Source organism: Salvelinus alpinus, chromosome 11, assembly GCF_045679555.1.
Source record: "Salvelinus alpinus chromosome 11, SLU_Salpinus.1, whole genome shotgun sequence".
Taxonomy (NCBI): Eukaryota; Metazoa; Chordata; class Actinopteri; order Salmoniformes; family Salmonidae; genus Salvelinus; species Salvelinus alpinus.
The window spans coordinates 35,714,716-35,738,194 of record NC_092096.1 but is presented as its reverse complement, the minus strand read 5'-3'; the positions used below and the strand labels follow the sequence as shown (position 1 = coordinate 35,738,194).

The 23,479-nt window shown below is 44.9% G+C and overlaps 1 protein-coding gene across 2 annotated transcripts in view; it reads right to left on the bottom strand.

The window, feature by feature from the left end:
• Window positions 1–23,479, bottom strand: part of cped1 (cadherin-like and PC-esterase domain containing 1) — an 86,593-nt gene that overhangs the window by 19,412 nt on the left and 43,702 nt on the right. For both annotated transcript variants that reach the window (XM_071332753.1, XM_071332752.1), the window contains exons 9-14: window positions 22,536–22,700; window positions 22,281–22,385; window positions 20,368–20,522; window positions 19,009–19,079; window positions 16,705–16,891; window positions 15,738–15,915 (exon numbers count right to left, since the gene is read on the bottom strand). In XM_071332753.1, the coding sequence (XP_071188854.1) occupies window positions 15,738–15,915; window positions 16,705–16,891; window positions 19,009–19,079; window positions 20,368–20,522; window positions 22,281–22,385; window positions 22,536–22,700 (861 nt within the window). The remainder of the gene's footprint in view (window positions 1–15,737; window positions 15,916–16,704; window positions 16,892–19,008; window positions 19,080–20,367; window positions 20,523–22,280; window positions 22,386–22,535; window positions 22,701–23,479) is intronic.

Below are 23,479 nucleotides of genomic sequence, written 5' to 3'. Positions count from 1 at the left end.
GAAATGGACATTCTAAAACCAAACAACGATTTATTCTGGACCAAGGACTCCTTGTACAACATTCTGATGGAAGCTCAGCAAAAGTAAGAAAACATTTATGATGTTATTTCGTATTTCTGTGGAATATGTAGAATCCAACAGGGCGGAGAATATGTGAGCGCTGTCTCACAATAATGTATTTTGTATGTTGTAGTTATTTTAAAAAATCTAACACAGCGGTTGCATTAAGAACCAGTGTATCTTTCATTTGCCATACAACAAGTATTTTTATGTAAAGTTTATGATGAGTTCTTTGGTCAGATTAGGTGAGTGTCCAAAATATCTCCGGACATTCTGGGAAAATGTTGCTACGTATTCACAATGTATAACCAGGATTTGCAGCTCTAAATATGCACATTTTCAAACAAAACATAAATGTATTGTATAACTTGATGTTATAAGACTGTCATCTGATGAAGTTGTCCAAAGGTTAGTGATTCATTTTATATTTATTGCTGGTTTTTGCGAAAGCTACCTTTGCGGTGAATAAATGCGGTTGTGTGTTTGGCTATTGTGGTAAGCTAATATAATTCTATATTGTGTTTTCGCTGTAAAACACTTAAAAAATCGGAAATATTGGCTGGATTCACAAGATGTTTATCTTTCATTTGCTGTACACCATGTATTTTTCATAAATGTTTTATGATGAGTATTTATGTATTTCACGTTGCTCTCTGTAATTATTCTGGCTGCTTTGATGCTATTTTTGATGGTGGCTGCAATGTAAAACTATGATTTATACCTCAAATATGCACATTTTTGAACAAAACATAAATGTATTGTATAACATGTTATAAGACTGTCATCTGATGAAGTTGTTTCTTGGTTAGTGACTAATTATATCTCTATTTTGTCGGTTTTGTGAAAGCTACCTATGCGGTGGAAACATGGTGGAAATATGCGGTTGTGTGTTTGGCTATTGTGGTTAGCTAATATAAATACATATTGTGTTTTCGCTGTAAAACATTAAAAAAATCGGAAATGATGGCTGGATTCACAAGATGTTTATCTTTCATCTGCTGTATTGGACTTGTGATTTCATGAAAATTATTTTATATGATATCCCTGTCCCGTTAGGCTAGGCTATGCTAGTCAGCTTTTTTGATGAGGAGGATCCCGGATCCGGGATGGGTATCACTGAAAGGTTTTAACAGAGTCGGGAGTGTATATGAGAAATATTTCCTATAAGGTGGAGTTACTACACTGATTGAGTGGTGATTAAAAGGTGGACACAGAGACTTGTGGAGAATTGGAGGGAATATGCAGCGCTGTTATTCATATTTGGGTGATCCTCGGTGTGATTGCCAGGGCTATGTCTGCTGCTGAACAGCATTCCACAGTCCACACCGCCACATTGGACATGCTTGGCATTACCATAGCAACGTGTAAAAGCAAAAGAGCAATGTTTACGCTTTGGTGACAGGGAGGCTTTTCTTGGCACAGGCGGGGCCTAAACATTCCACCACTGTCTAAGACCTCAGATATTCCATTATAAGCAAAAGTACTGAAATGTGTACTGTTATTTTTAGCGATTTAAATAGTATTTAATTTATTTTTTTTACTTGTGTACATGCTAGATATTGGAGCTTGTGTATGTTCATAGTAACGAGAGCTACAGGTTTTGGCTAAGTGAGATAATTCATACGTAAGTTGTTGACTGGTTAAATTAGGTTGCCGTGGGCTCCATTTACATTGGGATAGAACACACACAGAGACAAATGCATACATTTCCTATAACCGATTTATAACATGGTTTATCGGGCCTTTGGAGGAACTGCAGAACCCCGCTGGACTCGGCTCCGGGGGGGAAGGGGGGGGGGGGGGGGGGCAAGGAGGAGAACAGTGGGTTCTGGCAGCGGAACGCCCACACATCTACCCTCTGATCAGAACAACAGTACACAACTCATTACCAGTTTACAATACCACCCAGAAATAATGCCTAATGAGGAAACAGACGCATACAGGAACACATGCAGAGGTGGGGCGACAAGTAGCCTAGTGGTTAGAGGGTTGGACTAGTAACCGGAAGGTTGCAAGTTCGAATCCCCGAGCTGACAAGGTAAAACTCTGTCGTTCTGCCCCTGAACAAGGCAGCTAACCCACTGTTCCTAGGCCGTCATTGAAAATAAGAATTTGTTCTTAACTGACTTGCCTAGTTAAATAAAGGTAATAAAAAAATATGCAGAGGTGTGTGTGCTCAGTGCGAATGAGAGAGAGTGAGAGAGAGGCAGACAGAATCTGAGAGAAACAAGGGGGTGTCAGATGGAGAGAAAGGGGGTTAAAATGGATGGATGCTGAACAAGAGGCTAAGGGAAGAGGGTCTGTGAGTGTTATGTCAGCTAATGTACAAGCGACCTCTAGTACTACTGTATAATCAAACATCAAACTGCAACAAAACACATAACACAGCTTTAAAACCAATCCTGTGATAGCCTACTCTCTCTCTGTGTGTGTGCGAACATACATGCTTGTTAATGTGCCTTAAAACTCAAGTGTCTTTTCCTATGTGAAAACGAGCCTTAAACTGTCACTCTCCCTCTCTCCCTGCCAACACAATCCACACATCTTAACATTATGGTTTCCCTCCACTATGAGCTGGCCTCGCTTCTCCTCAGACGTCATTCCCATTTCCCCGTGCCAGGAACGCAGCCAGGGACACCAGCGGGAATAACAGCGATCCAGGAGTGACGCCATTACGCCTAACTGCTCCTTCATGACCAGAGATCTGTCATGTCCTCATGACAACCATCCTCATTTAACTGTGTAACAGCAAGGAGGCCCATGCATTGATCCAGAGGGGAAACAGTGGAAAGAGAAACAGTGAGAGAGTGATGGAGCGAGAGAAAGAGCGTGAGAGGAACAGAGGGGTGAGAGAAGAGGGAAGACAGAGGGTTGTGTTGGTTCCTGGAGGATGACATTAGGAAAGTTCCGGTTTTGGGAATCCTGTGGTTGCCAGGTAAGCGATATTCCCACGTTAGGATATTCCCTCATAGACAGGTGCTGGGAGAGTTGGAGGAGCGGGAAATTAAGTCAGGACAGTGGAAATGTGGAAATGTGGGCATTGCCAAGTTTACATAAGACTTGCTCTCTGGACCTCCATGTGCCCATAGTCACGAGGAAACACACCATTACCACAATGATCTTCATGAACCAGACAACCTACTGCCTGTGTGTGTGTGTGTGTGTGTGTGTGTGTGTGTGTGTGTGTGTGTGTGTGTGTGTGTGTGTGTGTGTGTGTGTGTGTGTGTGTGTGTGTGTGTGTGTGTGTGTGTGTGTGTGTGCATTCGTGAGGTAGTAGGTACAGTACCAGTCAAAGGTTTGGACACACCTACTCATTACAGGGTTTTTCTTTATTTTTCTATTTTCTACATTGTAGAATAATAGTGAAGTCATCAAAACTATGAAATAACACATATGGAATAATGTAGTAACCAAAAAAGTCAACTATATTTCATATTTGAGATTCTTCAAAGTATTTACCCTTTGCCTTGATGACAGCTTGGCATTCTCTCAACCAGCTTCATGAGGTAGTCACCTGGAATGCATTTCAATTAATAGGTGTGCCTTGTTAAAAGTTAATTTGTGGAATTTATTTCCTTCTTAATGCATTTGAGCCAATCAGTTGTGTTATGACAAGGTAGGGTTGGTATACAGAAGATAGCCCGATTTGGTAAAAGACCAAGTCCATATTATGGAAAGAACAGCTCAAATAAGCAAAGAGAAATGAAAGTCTATTATTACTTTAAGACATGAAGGTCGGTCAATCTGAAAAATTTCAAGAACTTTGAGAGTTCCCACGTGAAGCATGGAGGAGGAGGTGTGATGGTGCTTTAATGGTGACATTGTCTGTGATTTATTTAGAATTCAAGGCACACTTAACCAGCATGGCTACCACAGCATTCTGCAGTGATACACCATACCATCTGGTTTGCGCTTAGTGGGACTATCATTTGTTTTTCAACAGGACAATGACCCAACACACCTCCATGCTGTGTAAGGGCTATTTGACCAAGAAGGAGATTGATGGAGAGTGATGGAGTGCTGCATCAGATGACCTGGCCTCCACAATCACCCGACAGTTTGGGATGAGTTGGACCGCAGAGTGAAGAAAAAGCAGCTGAGCATATGTGGGAACTCCTTCAAGACTGTTGGAAAAGCATGCCAGGTGAAGCTGGTTGAGAGAATGCCAAGAGTGTGCAAAGCTGTCATCAAGGCAAAGGGTACAACGTAGAAAATATAAAAAATAAAGAAAAACCCTTGAATGAGTAGGTGTGTCCAAACTTTTGACTGGTACTGTACCTCTAGTTGCTTCAATCTCTCTCTGTATATCATCCCCTCTCTGTGCAACCTGTTAGGTTAGAGCAGCTGTAGGGAATTATGAGGGGATGACCGCGGGTGTTAACCCCTCGCCCTGAATCACAGACCCCTAAATCATCCCACCCAGACTGGCCCTGTCAATGGCAAGGAAACACACACACACACACACACACACACACACACACACAGAGAGAGAGAATCTAGAAAGGCAAGTGGTAGAGACAGAGAGGAGAGGAGGGTTTCAACATACACAGGGTAACAAGGGTCGGGGGGGTGTCTTCTAACCCGACAAAGTTATTTCTCCCCTAAAAGATAAAAGCATCAAACCATTTAATGAATGTTTCTTAGAATGTCTATCACCCCTCATCGTCTCTGACTGATCAAACCAGATCAAACACAGCAGCAGCGATTATTTTTATTGGACTGAGGAGGACTAACAGGGGTTTTAATGAGAAGACCCGTCTCCCCCTCTTCACTCCGTCTCCCCCCTCCCTCCCTCCGCTCCAGTATGATAACACGGGAGCGGAGGGAGGGAGCATGAAGTCAGCCATTGTCTGAGTGAAGTGGCACACTCCTGGGCTGAGCGAGGAAGGAGAGGGGTGGGGGGGGGGGTAACAGAGCTAGCTTCTGTGGATCAGCTCTGGGACTGGGCCTCGGTGGAATTCACAGCTGCAGCACATCAAAGAGCCAGACTCCCACCAAGCCCCCCCTTGACAACAACACCAGGAAATAAATGCTTAGTTTCCCTCCACGAGACGGGATAAGGATAGGTGTGGAGACCAGGGTTGAGAAACTGCGACAGAGTCGCGATCTTGCCTGTGTTGATGGAATGGGAAGTGGAGGAGATGTAGGGAGGGTTGAATGAGACAGTAATGGAATAAACTGAACACGTGTCCAGCCATAACAGTGGACATATAAAGATATAAAAGTGTGTGTGGAAGGGTAGTCCTCCTTCTGTAGTAACAGAAAGTGCTCCTGGTTGGACTTTCTCACGGGGTGAGTGTACCAGTCCTCATAAGTGAGCCATGGCTGGGCATAAGAACACCAGCTCTGTGAAGTCAATACAGACGGAGGATGGGATACGAGACAAGGAAGCTACTCCAGACTATTGAGATCCACCCTCAGTCAGTTTCCCATTCCCACCTGTGGCTATCAACATAACTAGATAACCAAGCAGCATCAGACAGACAGCCAGACAGCCTGCTGATACGAACACTGAAGCCCTGAGCCTTCACATGATAGCACTTCAAAAGCCCCACATGCCGCATCAATGGAGGCCCTGTTTTAGGGCCCAATTCTCCTGCCCCCCATGTAGGATGAGTGGACAATATCTCCCTCATTTGCTCTCTCTCTGACCCACGGAGGAAGAGAGTGAACGACTAGAATTTTAGCGGAAGAGGGGAGCAGATGAGATAGTAGTTGTTAGCAGAGCGTGGTTGTCAGTGACATGGAAAGGGAAAGGGGGGTACCTAGTCAGTTGTACAACTGAATGCATTCAACTGAAATGTGTCTTCCGCATTTAACCCAACCCCTCTGAATCAGAGAGGTGCGAGGGGGGCTGCCTTAATCGACATCTACGTCTTCGGCGCCCGGGGAACAGTTTGTTAACTGCCTTGCTCATGGACCGATTTTTACCTTGTCAGCTCGGGGACTCGATCCAGCAACCTTTCGGTTACTGGCCAACGCTCTAATGCATGGCAGATCGATGTACAGGGCAGGTTGCAGAGCAGAAAGACCTGTGTCGGAGATCAACGAAAACGCCATCACCTCATAGAAAGTGTGAAATATAAAAAGGCAAATCAAAACAGCACACAACAGGACAAGACAAAGTACAACATTGCACAAAGCAGAGAACCGCATATTGGACTTTCAGAGTTCGCATTGGAGGGTTACATCAGCTTAAGAGAATGAGCAACCACATCTGAAATATCCCTCAGTAAGAACATAATACTATGGATTTCCTTTCCTATGGGTGGAACACATAAACGTGGGGACTTGTGGTACGGAGAGGGAGTTTATACTGGGTTTGCCCTGGGGTCACACTGCTAACGACTACACCAGACGCTCTCAGCAATTAGCCCTCGTTAGCCCTCATTATTCCCAAAACACGACATAAGGCTTCGTCCAATGCAATTTAAATCAAGGTTTTGTACGTCTGACACTAAATACATTCCATCACCGTCCTCATGATATCCCCTCTTTAAATCATCTATTTTATAAGAGCAAAATCAGGAGCCAAAACCCTCCTCAATATGGTGTACATATTGCAGAATCCTGAAGGCCCTTTTCTCACAGCTGTGCCTCAGCTGGTCTAATTGACAGGTGATGCATTCAGGTCACTTTGATATGGAAAGTCCCTAAGCTGTGTTTAAAGAGAAATAAAGAGAGGATGGTGATATTAGAGAGAGTGGGGCCAGGGGGACTGGGAGAGAATGAGGGAAATGGGAATGTGCTCTGGCATCAAAATAATTCCTCTCCTCTGCCACTTTGCCACTCTCCTCTCTGATCCCTTAATGGTTTCCACAGCATGGCTCACATGGGGGGGGGGGGGGGGGGGGGGGGGTGAAACTGTTTGCCTGATTTGTGAATGTATGTCTGAGCATGAATGTGTGTGTGTCTGTGTGTGTGTGGTGAAGCACAGAGCTGTGAGAGCACGCTCGTGGTTTGTAGAGACTCCAGTCTCTGGGTGTTTCTCACACTGACTTCAGGACAGAAGGAAAGCATTAAGCCTCAAGTGTTGTTATACCCCAGACCACCCGGACTGGCCCAAGTCTTCCTATCTATACTCTGCCACAATCTCTCAGTGAGTGAGTGAGTGAGTGAGTGAGTGAGTGAGTGAGTGAGTGAGTGAGTGAGTGAGTGAGTGAGTGAGTGAGTGAGTGAGTGAGTGAGTGAGTGAGTGAGTGAGTGAGTGAGTGAGTGAGTGAGTGAGTGAGTGAGTGAGTGAGTGAGTGAGTGAGTGAGTGAGTGAGTGAGTGAGTGAGTGAGTGAGTGAGTGAGTGAGTGTGTGTGTGTGTGTGTGTGAGAGAGAGTGTAGGTGACAATTCGATTCTTTCACTTCTAAAATGGCAAATTAATTAATTCTCGCTGAGCCAAGCAGATCAGGATCAGGAGGAGCAATGAAAAGTTGTGTTTCAGATCAAACTTTGAAAAACAATTTGCTGTGCTAGACAGGCCCTGCAATTTGGTTATGTCTGCATGTCACATTCATGCACCAAGAATGCCCATCAAATGCTGTGGAAATATAATTATTTCAGACTGTACATCAAGGGGGGGATGGTATTGCTTGCCAAAGTCCCTCTGGCATAGCATGAGCTTGTAGCGGTCTTTTGGTACAGGGAGCCAAGTAAGTCGAGTTGTGAGTGAGTGAGTGAGTGAGTGAGTGAGTGAGTGAGTGAGTGAGTGAGTGAGTGAGTGAGTGAGTGAAAGCTGAGTTACTAGCCGTATTTGTTGATATGGTGAGGCAAATCAAATCAAATCATCATAACACAGATAGACAGAGGTCTTAAGTGACACAGACAGATCAAACGGTCTGCCCAGGCAGGATGCTGAGAAGACTCCATCACGTGAGGATGAGAGGAATGGAGGGACGAGGGAGGAAGAGAGGGGATAGAGGGAGGAAGGGGTTCTAGGAGCCTCTGAACCTCTATCCAAATGGGGTGTCCTACAGGACAGAGAGGGGGAACTTACTATAGCTCACCTTCCATTCATATACAGTCACCTCCTAAATTATTGGCACCCTTGAAAAAGATGTTTTAAAAAATGGCACACATGTTGACCCACACCCTTCGTCCTCCTTTCATCCCAGTGCAAGATGATACAGCTGGGTGTAGGAGTAGGATGGGTTGGGGTCACAGGGTTATGTGTGATGTGTGTCAGCGGCATTCCATTTGTCCATACAACCGGTCCCAAATCAGCCTCTAGCACATCTGATAGTAACCCTTCCTGACTGGTGGCTGATGGATGAGACAGAGGAATAGGACGGTGGTTGGGATTCCCTTTACGCTCCGAGTCAAAACAGATTACATGCATTACAATGATGAGGATTAATTAAAACCTCTACAGGATCGGTGGGTCCCCCACGGGACGGTTGAGCTAACGTAGGCTAATATGATTAGCATGAGGTTGTAAGTAACAAGAACATTTCCCAGGACATAGACATATCTGATACTGGCAGAAAGCTTAAATTCTTGTTAATCTAACTGCACTGTCCAATTTACAGTAGCCATTACAGTGAAATAATACCATGCTATTGTTTGAGAAGAGTGCATAGTTATGAACTTAAAAAATGATTAATAAACCAATTAGGCACATTTGGGCAATTTTGAACAGAAATACAATGGTTCACTGGATCAGTCTAAAACTTTGCACATGCACTATTGCCATCTAGTGGCCAAAATCTAAATTGCAGCTGGGCTGGAATAATACATTATGACCTTTCTCTTGCATTTCAAAGATGATGGTACAAAAACAAAATACAAATAAACGCATGATTTTATCTTTGTATTATCTTTTACCAGATCTAATGAGTTATATTCTCCTACATTCATTTCACATTTCCACAAACTTCATTAAAAAGTGGTTTTTAATATATCTAATGTGGATATTACAGTCACCTCCAAAATGATTTGCACTCTTGATAAAGATGAGCAAAAAAATAATGTATTAAATAAATAATACAAATAACTGAGCAATATTGAATGCTAAAAAAAAACACTTTGGAAAATTTGAAAAGTATATTATTTTATACTAATCCAATTGCTCAGAGTAAGATATTTTGTTTGAAAAGTAATACAACAGATTCTCAAAACAAATTCCTAATGATTCTTATAAAGAAAAGAAAACAAAATATGCAATAACATTTAAATTTTTTAAATTAATCTCAGTTTAAGGAACTGTATTGTGGCCTTCCATGGCTTCCTGTTTCACTGGGGTATAAAAATGAGGTAACATGCAAATAAAATCCAGTTGTCATCCATTACCATGGTTGTTGACCTTCATAAATCAGGCAATGGGTACAAAAATAGCTATTTATTTACTATTAGGACAATAATTAATATGTTTAAAACCACTGGAACAGTGGCAAACTACCCGGGTAAATAAAGTGTATCTTGTCCCCATGCACAGAGAGGAAGACTTGGTTGCTCGCATCTTGGGGTCACCAAGTATCCAAATCCACAATTAGACTCGAGTTTGCTAAACGGCATTTGCACTTGGATTGGGGACCGGGTGCTATGGTCAGGTGAGAGGAAAATAGAGGTCTTTGCCCACAGAAACCAATGGTGGTGCATATGCAGAAAATAACCTCATACCTACTGTAAAATATGGTGGTGGATATTTGATGTTATGGGGATATTTTGCTTCCACTGGTCCTGGGGCCCTTGTTAAGGTCAATAGCATCATGAACTCTACCAAGTACCAGGACATTTTTGCAAAGAACCCGGTTGCCTCTGCCAGGAGGCTGAAACTTGGCCGTAAGTGGATCTTCCAGCAAAACAATGACCCCAAGCACACATCAAAACCCACAAAGAATTGCTTAATTAACCACAAAATCAACAATTTACAATGGCCATCTCAGTGTCCGGACTTGAACCCCATTGAAAGTCTGTGGTTTGATTTGATGAGGGCAGTCCATAAGCGCAGAGGAATGGGTCCAAGAGGAATGGGTCCAAGAGGAATGGGTCCAAGAGGAATGGTCCAAGATCCCTCCCAATGTGTTTCATAAACATTTTAGAAAAAGTCTCAGTGCCGTTATCCTCGCAAGGGGAGGGTGCATAAAGCATTGAAAACAAGGGTGCCAATCATTTTGATACCTTTCATTTTTAGAAGAAAAAAGATTACTTGCTAAAAAAAAATCTAAAGTAATATAAATCCCCAATATTTTTGAGCATTCAGTATAGCTCAGTATTTGTATTATTAGTTTATACATAGTCTTTTTTGCTCATTTGTATCAATGGTGCCAATAATTTCGGAGGTGACTGTAATATCCACATTAGATATAATAATCATCATCATTGTAATTAATGTAACCTTTTTTGACTTTGCCTAAAGGGAATCACAACCACCATCCTATTAGTCCATTTGATCCACCAGGAGTGGTTACTCTCAGACGTGCTAGAGGCCGAGTTTGGACTGGGTGTATGGGTGAATGGAATGCTCTTGACGCACGCACGCACGCACGCACGCACGCACGCACGCACGCACGCACGCACGCACGCACGCACGCACGCACGCACGCACGCACGCACGCACGCACGCACGCACGCACGCACGCACGCACGCACGCACGCACGCACGCACGCACGCACGCACGCACGCACGCACGCACGCACGCACGCACGCACGCACGCACGCACGCACGCACGCACGCACGCACGCACGCACGCACGCACGCACGCACGCACGCACGCACGCACGCACGCACGCACGCACGCACGCACGCACGCACGCACGCACGCACGCACGCACGCACGCACGCACGCACGCACGCACGCACGCACGCACGCACGCACGCACGCACGCACGCACGCACGCACGCACGCACGCACGCACGCACGCACGCACGCACGCACGCACGCACGCACGCACGCACGCACGCACGCACGCACGCACGCACGCACGCACGCACGCACGCACGCACGCACGCACGCACGCACGCACGCACGCACGCACGCACGCACGCACGCACACACACACACACACACACACACACACACACACACACACACACACACACACACACACACACACACACACACACACACACACACACACACACACACACACACACACACACACACACACACACACACACACACACACACACACACACATAACCCTGTGACTCCAACCCATAATACGCCTACACACAGCAGTATCACCTTGCACTGAGATGAAAGGAGGACGAAGGGTGTGTGTCTATTCCTCCACAACGACCTTGTTCCCAAGACGAGTAAAACACCTGTAACCCCCCATCCACCCACCGAAGGGGTCACCAGCTGTGTGGGTGAGTGCATATGTGTTTAAGTGAGTGTACCAGCTGTGGTGGGGTATGGTCAATGAGTTAGAATGAGGTACAGTGGACAATGTAGGTTCAGACAGTGTCTTTTCCCAGACCCAGACACCTTGTAGTGACCCTGAGGAGGCATAGGGAGGACAACCGTAGCAACAGGCCCAACACCAAGGACACAAAGTTGGCATACCAGCCGCACACACAATTGCAAAGGGACAAATTCTATACTTTATAAAATATACAGTGATAGAATTCAGAACATGGGCCGTTCTTACAGTATTATCAGTATTCTCCCTGTACACCAAGTCAGAACCGTAGGATAAATAAAGGGGGCATATAAGCAGACAATGAAAGCTCTTACAATATTAAATTATGAAATTTTTCTAAAACAGGCTATAGACTAAATGTGCACCAGCAAGTCAGAACAGTAGGCTAAGTTATGAGGGGAAAAGGGAGCAATTATTAGAGTTAGGCACATGGGCTACTAACTGCTTACTACACAACGTACACTTACTAAACTCAGCAAAAAAAGAAAAGTCCCTTTTTCAGGACCCTGTCTTTCAAAGATCATTTGTAAAAATCCAAATAACTTCACAGATCTTCATTGCAAAGGGTTTAAACACTGTTTCCCATGCTTGTTCAAATAACCATAAACAATTAATGAACATGCACCTGGAGAACGGTTGTTAAGACACTAAGCTTACAGACGGTAGGCAATTAAGGTCACAGTTATGAAAACTTAGGACACTAAAGAGGCCTTTCTACTGACTTTGAAAAACACCAAAAGAAAGATGCCCAGGGTCCCTGCTCATCTGTGTGAACGTGCCTTAGGCATGCTGCAAGGAGCCAAGAGGACTGCAGATGTGGCCAGGGCAATAAATTGCAATGTCTGTACTGTGAAACGCCTAAGGCAGCGCTACAGGAAGACATGACGGGCAGCTGATCATCCTCGCAGTGGCAGACCACGTGTAACAACACCTGCACAGGATCGGTACATCCGAACATCACACCTGCGGGACAGGTACAGGATGGCAACAACAACTGCCCGAGTTACACCAGAAATGCACAATCCCTCCATCAGTGGTCAGACTGTCCGCAATAGGCTGAGAGAGGCTGGACTGAGAGCTTGTAGGCCTGTTGTAAGGCAGTTCCTCACCAGACATCACCGGCAACAACGTTGACTATGGGCACAAAGTCACCGTCGCTGGACCAGAGAGGACTGGCAAAAAGTGCTCTTCACTGACGAGTCGCAGTTTTGTGCCCATTTGACGGAGTAGCATTTATCGTCGAAGGAATTAGCGGTACACCATGGCCTGTACTCTGGAGCGGGATCGATTGGAGATGGAGGGTCCGTCATGGTCTGGGGCAGTGTGTCACAGCATCATCCGACTGAGCTTGTTGTCATTGCAGGCAATCTCAATGCTGTGCGTTACAGGGAAGACATCCTCCTCCCTCATGTGATACCCTTCATGCAGGCTCATCCTGACATGACCCTCAAGCATGACAATGCCACCAGCCATACTGCTGTTTGTGTGCTTGATTTCCTGCAAGACAGGAATGTCAGTGTTCTGCCATGGCCAGTGAAGAGCTCGGATCTCAATCGCATTGAGCACGTCTGGGACCTGTTGGATCGGAGGGTGAGGGCTAGGGCCATTCCCCCCAGAAATGTCTGCGAACTTGCAGGTGCCTTGGTGGAAGAGTGAGGTAACATCTCACAGCAAGAACTGGCAAATTTGGTGCAGTCCATGAGGAGGAGATGCACTGCAGTACTTAATGCAGCTGGTGGCCACACCCGATACTGACTGTTACTTCTGATTTTGACCCCCCCTTTGTTCAGGGACACATTATTCAATTTCTGTTAGTCACATGTCTCTGGAACTTGCTCAGTTTATGTCTCAGTTGTTGAATCTTGTTATGTTCATACAAATATTTACACATGTTAAGTTTGCTGAAAATAAACGCAGTTGACAGTGAGAGGATGTTTCTTTTTCTGCTGCGTTTATAATCCAGTGTGATAGCAAATAGCACCAGGAAATCATTGTTGGCTGTGCTGTGTGAACAATTTGTCAAGGATTCAGTCTGTTTTTCCTCTTTTCTCTCGTTCGCTTCTGACCAAAAACAGGACCACATGTTCTATGGGAGAGGATGTTTTATGCCTGCTGGGATGTGAGGACCGCTTGGTGACCACAATAACAATTTGGGAGACAGTCAGCTCTTCCCAATGGACCATAATAACCACAGCCCTCACACTACCAGCAAGGGAAAATCGTCAGGGGCTGTTATGAGCTGTGTGTGTGTGTGTGTATTTATATAGTATGTGTGTGTCCATATGAGGCTCAGAAGTGGTTTCCCGTGTGTGTAAGTATGTATGCATGTTTGAAGATTCATAAGGGAGAGTGGAGTAAATTGAGCCAAAGGGGTAAGTTGAGCCACCCTTGTTTCTAGGAAACCATACACAAAATGTATAATTTGACCAAATATTTAGGAAGAGGGCATCATTTCATGGAGTCTGAAGGAAAAAACACACATGGAAAAAGAGGTAAGCAAGTTAGGTCCAAAGAAAACAGATTTCCACCATGTCAAATGAATGTATTGTGTTAGAAGTTCCATGACGCTTGTATTTAAACCAAAGTAGATCATTTACCCCATCAGTTGGGGTCTGTATAAGCTTCAATATGGGGTCCTAAACCTAGTATAAAAGTGCATCCTTGTAGCTGTGTGGGCTAATATAGTCCAAATGTTTGCCTTGGGGTAAGTTGAGCCAATGGCCATGGGGTCAGTTGAGCTAATGGTTGAGCCAATGGCAAGTTGAGCAAATGTAAGTATTTTCTTCCCAGGCGTAATGGTAGGCATTGTCACTGGGATGAGGTAACACCAGGGCCTGGCCTTTGTTAAGTGTTTTTTTTTTTAAGTACAAAGTATTTGTTAGGTGTGTCAAAAGATGCTTAAAATGATTAAAAGACAAAGTGATTGTGATTGTGTTGAATTGTGTTTGGGAAATAAAGATAGACACGGTTTTAAAAATGTAGTGGTAATATTTCATTCAGTACAGAAATGTGTAGGAGGCTTAATTTACCACATAAGTTGTGCCAAGAGACCACATTTGGGGACAAGCTATGTTTTCAAAACTGTAATGTTTACATGGATTCTGATTATTTCCAGGGAGACACAACATCCTAAAATCTATGTAGATATCATTGTTAGAAAGAATACTATATTTCCCTTGACGGAGTGATACTGAACATAAATAATTGACTTAACTTACCCCACTGTCCCCAACTGTTTCTATCACTCACTGTAATGTCCAGAAATGCTCCTCCTCTTAACGGCTCATATCCCTGAATTGATTGGTCAGTTAAGGGTCCGCTCCATCAACCCTGCCCCGCCCCGGGACACTGCCCCATCGCCACCCTCATACCCAAGATGCATCAGGAGATAGGGTGGGAGGTTTGGAGAAGAGTTAAGGGAGGGAGGGGGGGGGTCAGGTGAGGGAGGGACAGAGCGTCCTGGACCACATCCCAAATCAAACTCTTACTGGGGTGTGAAAGCTCAAATATAGCCCCTGCCACAGGAACTCATGGGAACATCAGACCCTCTCAATCCCTTTACGGCTCCCGCCGACCCCGCTCCTCCACATTCCAACGGTAATCTGGAAAATACCGGCTTCGAAATATCAACCAACTGTATCTCGACACTGCTGCTGCTCCACTGCCTCTCGACGCCATTCGCGGCCGTAACCGACACTAAACTTTACACAGACCAGCCGCGAAGGCTCCCTCGGCGGAACCCAACCGCCGACATGACAAATGCTGTAAAAACGAAGGAACCGCACGGTTCCTTCTCAACCAAATTAATTGATTTTCCTTTGTTTACATGCTATGAAACTTGTGTTGGGTGCCAGACCAACATTGCTCATAGAAGGAAACACTTCCCATGCTCTGGGAATTGAAACCATGGCTCTCTAAAAGTCAATAGTGCGTCTCATTTGAATATGGTAAGAGATTAGGGAAATTGTATTTTGTGTTCCTCTGACGTGGTCCTCCAGTAAAATCAGTGAACCCCAGACAGGAAGTCACTCTTGGTTAACTTGATGGGGAACATGAAGTCCCACTAACCTTACATTTTTACCTTGTTTTACTCATAATGGAGAGAAAAAAAACACATCTTAAAGTGCTGATCTAGGATCAGGTCACCCCTATCCATATACAGCTATTCATTATAATCTAAAACTAAACACTGATCCTCTATCAGCACTCCTACTCTTGTGACTTTGTGAATACAGGCCCAGGTCTCTGACAGTGCTTGTCCATCTGTGAGTGTATGGTAGTGAGTTACAAGCGTGTAGAAACACCCTGCCCGCACCACGTACCTGCACGAAGCCACACATCACATGCTCCCCAAACATGGGCAGGCTGGGACGGCTCTCGCGGTACATGTGCAGAGTGTATATTGTCATGACAATGGGCTCGGGCTCTGTGGTGAGCGACTCGTCCGTCACTAGGATGTTGATTATGCTGTTGCCCAGGCCGACCGGGTAGTTTGCTGTTCTGTGGAAAAACAGAGGCAGAGCTTCTCAGAAACAAGGTCCAGAGAGGTCCAGGGAGATGAAACACACATAAGCACAAGCACACACACAGAGCAGAGATATGAAAACACACATACAGGATGGTGAGAGAGGGCAGATTATAGAATCATTCCTAAATGTCACGTTTAGCGCTGTGTGTGTATGGCCGTCTTACGTGTGTGTCTGTCTGTCTGTCTTACGTGTGTGTCTGTCTGTCTGTCTTACTTGTCTGTCTTACTTGTCTGTCTTACTTGTCTGTCTTACTTGTCTGTCTGTCTGTCTGTCTGTCTGTCTGTCTGTCTGTCTGTCTGTCTGTCTGTCTGTCTGTCTGTCTGTCTGTCTGTCTGTCTGTCTGTCTGTCTGTCTGTCTGTCAGAGGTCAATCCTCTGACCCCAGTGCTACTGAGTCTAATGGGTGCTAATCAGGGATTGGCTGCTGAGATCAAAGCTACGGACATAAGAAACAGAGTTCTACAATCACACAGAGTAAAACTCAGAATGACATGGAAATATGCCCTGACCAAAACACTGGACTGAAAACACACATTCCCAGAATTCAGATGGTATAACTCACTTACGTCTATATTATAGACCTGAAGACTGGGCAGGTGTAAGCAATATAGGACAAGATCCATTTAACCTGTGAAAGGGCTTGTTGGAGATCTAACTATATGACTGCTAACACCTACCATCTCACCGAATGTGACCCAGCTACATTTGAAAGCCCAGCTTGTGACTCACAGGGTGAAAGGTCATGGCTGGGAGGGTCTCACCTAGGTCCTCTGTGCTCATCCAGGTGTATGTGACAGGCTGGGCTGATTGGCTCAGGGCGGAGGCGTAGGGTCACCACGTCAAAGGGGACCTCAGCACGGTAGTCCTTCACCCAGGGACTGAAGGGGGGGCTGAGGGTCAGAGGGGGGTCTGTGTACAGTTGCCTGAGGTGGGGGTCCACACACCGCTCTGATACACACCACAGGGAGAGAGAGAGAATGGATTATATACAGATAAAAAGGCTTGCATACGTCACACCGTGTCCCGCTGTATTTTTCATATTCAGAATACTGTTACACATTTAACCATCAGAAGGAGCATCAAAGAACAAAGATGGTTATCTAAAACATGCATGCTCAGTGTGTGTGTGTGTGTGTGTGTGTGTGTGTGTGTGTGTGTGTGTGTGTGTGTGTGTGTGTGTGTGTGTGTGTGTGCGTGTGTCCATTCAAAGGGAATAAAGATAAAGACATTCACACCAACACACACACTATGTAATGGGAGGAATGTTCATAACAAAGTCCACACATGTTGAGCACAAGCCCAGAGAATGCTCTCTTCCTGTGGAGGCAATTGACTCTGGTGTGTGCCAACCTCAAGCAGTTTGCAGATGCAGGGGGCACAGTAGGACCACCTACCCACCCTCCCTTGCCCGAAGCACCGCCACAACGCGTAATATTTTACCTTGAACACTGCAGCAAAAGCCAACTCCTCTGTTCTGTCGTCCGCGTGAGGCTACAATACATCGAGTTTCTCAGGGAAGCTGTGAACCCAGCTGTAGCCTATTGCATGATTGTGTTTATGAGTCGGTTATTAAAGAATGTGAAACAATGTTGTGTATGTTAACTATTGCATGCTTGTGTTCATGAGGTGTATGTTTACTGCTTTTCATTAAATCATGTATAGCTAAAATATTGCTATGGCCTAAAGTAAACGTTGTTCATATGGGCAGAATATTGTAGCCTAGGCCTACATAAATTCGTTAATATGGGTATATAAAGTGTGGCGCCTTGAACGCGCCTCAGCTACAGCATTTGTTTGTCTGAAAGGGTACACTATGGCTTTTTTAATGCCGTCACGAAACCTTCTCTGAACCGGCATTTAACTTGTCTGTAAAGGGATGCCGCTTCTGAAGCGGGGTTAAAATCCATCACTAGGGCAACCAAAACTGTCAATGAAATTATCTCGAGCTACCTGTAAGCAGCCTGCCTGTAGACCACTCACTCCCAAAAAGTACTTTGAAGTTCGTTAAATACAATAACTTTTAGTAGAAAGAAAACACATCTACCATACCATAAAAAACAACAAGAAACAGCACATCAATCAGCAACGTTTATTGTTGTCAGGGAAACAATACTGAACATTCTATGCCCGAGCAGAATTTGACTGTCTGAAAAGGTACATATGCTTCTTTTTTTATTGTCTGATCAACCGGTTACTATAAAGGCGTCATATGTATGAAAATCGTTCGGTTAACTTGGAGTTAACGCCGTCAGTGAGGGTAATGCGCCCTCGGCATCCGAAAGCATCATATTCCGTGCACTTCCCGAAGGACTTATTTGCGGTCTGTCGTTCCAATCTGTTGGTGTAGCTTTCATGCGCCAGGATTTTTTTCCACGCACAGAGGATAAATTCGGGTTCCATTGCTTGTTCTGCTCCTCTGAGAATAATGAATAATGAGGGTAGCAGTGCAAGAGAATTTTAAGCAGAATGTTTTGATTATTTGCATAAGAAAGACTTGCAATTCGATTGCTGGACTATCATAGACTATCATCCAGTATTTTTTAAATTGAAATGTCGGCCTTTTACGAGATACATTTTTTATGCATTAAATTATTCTTATTATTTTTTATAACTGATCAAAATTAGGTATGCTATAACCTACAACATTCTGCTCATATGAACACATTTATTTTAGGCCATATAAATAAAAGCTATGCATGATGTAATGGCAAGTATCAAACAGAAACATTGTTTCACATTCTTTAATAAAAGACTCAAACAGAAATAGGCTATATAGCTGGCTTCACAGTTTCCCTGCCAAATAGGCCTATAAGGAAACTAGACGTATATCGACAATGTTGAGTGAGCGAGAGGGTCTGTGCTAAGTGTAGTTAGTACCTTCCACAAACAGTTTTGCTCTACAAAAAGACACGTAAGCCTCCCAGTGTGGAGCTCTGGTGAACTCAGAGCGTCACACTTCAAACCATTGAGATATACAGCATTCTAATTCCAATCCATTTCTATGCATCCTGTTGGTGAGGTGCTCCAGAGCCAGCCAATTAGCCGACACCTGAGCAGCGCCTCACCTCTGTCTCCAGGGAGGTCCTGGGAGCCTGAGTGTTGGTCCCACCCGGTCTGTGTCTCTGCTTCATTGGTCCTATGAGAAACATGGAAGACTGTCATTATTTAGAAAAAAAATGTCCCATTGGAACAGGGAATAATGGGAACATCCACTCAGTCATTCTGAGGATTGTCCCTGCAATAAAAAAAAAACTAAAGAGCGATGACAGACTTTAAGCCCTCTAATAAACTGACCTTTTTTATAAGTCTCTCAATCACATTCACAGTTTCACACAAACCAACTGCACAAATTCATAAATATGGATATAGTAAAAACACACATATGGTGATCACACGCACACGCACACACACACACACACACACACACACACACACACACACACACACACACACACACACACACACACACACACACACACACACACACACACTTTCCTGGCCAGCGTCAACACTCCAATTGGTTCCTAGGCTACAAGAGGTCCAGAGGTGATTATCAACAATTGTTATAACCGTCACCCAATCAAAGTAAATTATACTGGCTGTTCTCCAGATATTCCCTCCTTTTTCTCTAGCCTGATAAACTCTCCCTTTTCTTCTCCTCCACACCAGTTTCCTCCACTTCCCACATCCAGCACCCTGTTCCCCTTCCACTCCTCTTCCAAACCCTTCCATCACCAACCCTTCCTCTACCCCTTTACCATCCCTATTCCGCCACTACCTCCCTCTCTTTCCTCCCATCATCCTCATCATTCCGCCTGGTTCCCTGCCCGTGAGTGTGCTACATGCTCCTAGCTCAGCGCCAGAAGTCCACCCAGCCCGAGGGCAGAGGGAGGCTGTGTTCTGAGTGCCAGCAGCCCAGCTCCGTGCCACAGCCCTGGGAAGGATGGGAGGCCAGATGGGGCCCGCCAGTGGAGCCAGTACCCAGCCAAGAAGGGATTTAACCTAATTCTGTTCCAGTTTGAGTGGATTGGGCCTGAAGCTCCTCTCTCCTGCTACAGCCAGACTAACGTACATGTGCCAGGGCCTTAATGAAGGGATGCTTAGGAGAGGTTGGGGAACGAAAACCATCCTTAAATTCAGCCAAGTTTATTCCCCCCAAGACCAGTCATTTTGTCTGTTTTTTTTGTTTGGTCTATCCTTTCCAAATATATGGAGAGTAAGACAACACCAAGGGGATTGAGCAAGGTAACAGAACCTCATGTGAACTGATTGACGTGTGTGTGTGTGTGTGTGTGTGTGTGTGTGTGTGTGTGTGTGTGTGTGTGTGTGTGTGTGTGTGTGTGTGTGTGTGTGTGTGTGTGTGTGTGTGTGTGTGTGTGTGTGTGTGTGTGTGTGTGTGTGTGTGCGTGCACGCTTGTGCTCACCTGTAAGTCTGGTTCCTTTGCTCTGTATAATGAGAACAGACTCTGTCCAACAATGCTGAGAAATGCAGCCCACTCCCAGACTCCTCCGCTCTAGGGAACGATCGAAAGAGAAAGTCCTGGATAGGAGAGCGCTGCGGAGAAGCTGCGGGATAAAGCTGGATATAGACAGGTTTTCAATTACTGGAAATACAGACACTCTAAATAACATGATTACAATCTGGAATCACTGCAAGTGTTCTGTAACATTGATTACATTATGCTTCAGAATGAATCTGATTATACTCTATACAGTGCATTTGTAAGTAGTCAGACCCCTTCCCCTTATCCACATTTTGTTACGTTACAGGCTTATTCCAAAATGGATTAAATATTTGTTTTACCTCCTCAATCTATATAGAATACCCCATAATGACAAAGAGAAAACAAGTTTTTAGAAATGTTTGCAACTGTATTCCACATAAAAAACAGAAATACTTTATGAACATAAGTATTCAACCCTTTGCTATGAGACTCGAAATTGAGCTCAGGTGCATCCTGTTTCAATTGATCATCCTTGAGATGTTTCTACAACTTGAATTGGAGTCCACCTGTGGTAAATTATATTGATTGGACATGATCTGGAAAGGCACACACCTGTCTATATAAGGTCCCACAGTTAACAGTGCATGTCAGAGCAAAAAAAGAAAGCCATGAGGTCGAAGGAATTGTCCGTAGAGCTACGAGACAGGATTGTGTCGAGGCACAGATCTGGGGAAGGGTACCAAAAAATGTGGTAGGTCCCCAAGAACACCGTGTTCTCAATCATTCTTAAATAGAAGAAGTTTGGAACAACCAAGACTCTTCCTAGAGCTGGCCACCCGGCCAAACTGAGCAATCAGGGGAGAAGGGCCTTGGTCAGTGAGGTGACCAAGAACCCAATGGTCACTCTGACAGAACTCCAGAGTTCTTCTGTGGAGATGGGAGAACCTTCCAGAAGGACAACCATCTCTGTAGCACTCCACCAATCAAGCCTTTATCGTAAAGTGGCCATACGGAAGCCACTCCTCAGTTAAAGGCACATGACAGCCCACTTGGAGTTTGCCAAAAGGCACCTAAAGGACTCTCAGACCATGAGAAACAGGATTCTCTGATGTGATAAAACCAAGATTCAACTCTTTGGACTGAATGTCAAGCGTTACATCTGGAGAAAACCAGGTATCGCTCATCACCTGGCCAATACCATCCCTACGGTGAAGCATGGTGGTGGCAGCATCATGCTGTGGGGAAGTTTTTCAGCGGCAGGGACTGGGAGACTAGTCAGGATCGAGGGAAATATGAATGGATCAAAGTACAGAGAGAACCTTGATGAAAACCTGCTCCAGAGCGCTCAGGACCTCAGACTCGGGCAAAGGTTCACCTTCCAACAGAACAACGACCCTAAGCACACAGCCAAGACAACGCAGGAGTGGCTTCGGGACAAGTTTCTGAATGTCCTTGAGTGGCCCAGCCAGAGTCCGGATTTGAACCCGATCGAACATCTCTGGAGACCTGAAAATAGCTGTGCAGTGACGCTCCCCATCCAACCTGACAGAGCTTGAGTGGATCTGCAGAGAAGAATGCGAGAAACTACCCAAATCCAGGTGTGCCAAGCTTGTAGCATCATACCCAATAAGACTCAAGGCTGTCATTGCTGCCAAAGGTGCTTCAACAAAGTACTGAGTAAAGGGTCTGAATACTTACGTAAATGTGATATTTCAGTTTTGATTTTTAATACATTTGCAAAAATGTCTAAAAACCTGTTTTTGCATTGTCATTATGGGGTATTGTGTGTAGATTGATTAGGCTGTAACGTAACAAAAATGTGGAAAAAGTCAAGGGGTCTGAATACTTTCCGAATGCACTGTAACAGAGAGTAATGTGGAATAGAGGTTTACCAGTTCAAATGGCCCCGGTGTCCTCAGCTGACGGACGAACTGGAGTAGGAGGAGAGTCTGGTGTTCTGGTAGACAGAGACCGTCTGTCCCCCCACAGCCACCATACTGACCAGAAACACACAAAACAAATTGTGAAGATCAGTGGAATTATGATACCCATACAAATTTCCCTCTGAAATTGTCATGTTAAAAGGAGTCCATCGTCGTTGCCCTCATAGATTGAGTGATTTATTAAGTTAAACAGTTGTTTAGTACCCTCTGTCCATCGTCTGTCTCGGTGTGTGAAGGGCTCTTCAGACTGGCCTGTCCACTGTGTGCTGGGAGCAGGAAGAGAAGAGCATCTTCCAGGATGAACTCTTTTGTGATCTGTCCGTCAAACCCGGGGTCCCTCAGCCCATCAAAGTGCAGGTCAGTTTCAGCCTTTCAGACAGGGATTATGGGAAAATTTTAGCAATGGCTTTCATTAAGGGACTGTACTGAGAGTAAGCATGTTCTGCCACCTAGTGGATATATGAGTTATCTTAATACCTTCGGAAATGTATGAATGGGTGCCAACACAATGACCTGCTCCAACGTATTGGAGAGGTGTAAGCAATGAGGGGAATTCAAGGAAGGAATTGGTCACATTGAACCTTAAGAGACATGTTGGTTTCCCTAAGATGAGTACATGGAACAGGCTATACAGCCTACAGAAGGAAACATCATCATGTTTATTAGTGGCTCGGGTTATAGGAGTGGAACCAATGGACACCATGTTTGGAATCTGGAAAAAGGGGAAGGCATCTCTGGGTCAAACCAATTAAAATACTTCAAGGGAGGCCCTTTAAGTGAAATGGCTTTTATAACTGCGACTAGTTGTATCACTCAGCAGTGTGCATGCATGGGTATGTGTGTGTGTGAGTGCACGTGTGTGTTTGTATGCAACCCACATGTATGCAGCACAACAGCTAAAATACTGACTCTCTCTTCTCTGCTCAACTCGGAAGTTACACTACATGACCAAACGTATGTGGACACCTGCTTGTCGAACATCTCATTCCAAAATCATGGGCATTAATATCTAGTTGGTCCTCCCTTTGCTGCTATAACATCCCCCACTCTTCTGGGAAGGCTTTCCACTAGATGTTGGTACATTGCTTCCATTCAGCTACAAGAGGTCTAGTGAGGTCGGGCACTGATGTTGGGCGATTAGGTCTGGC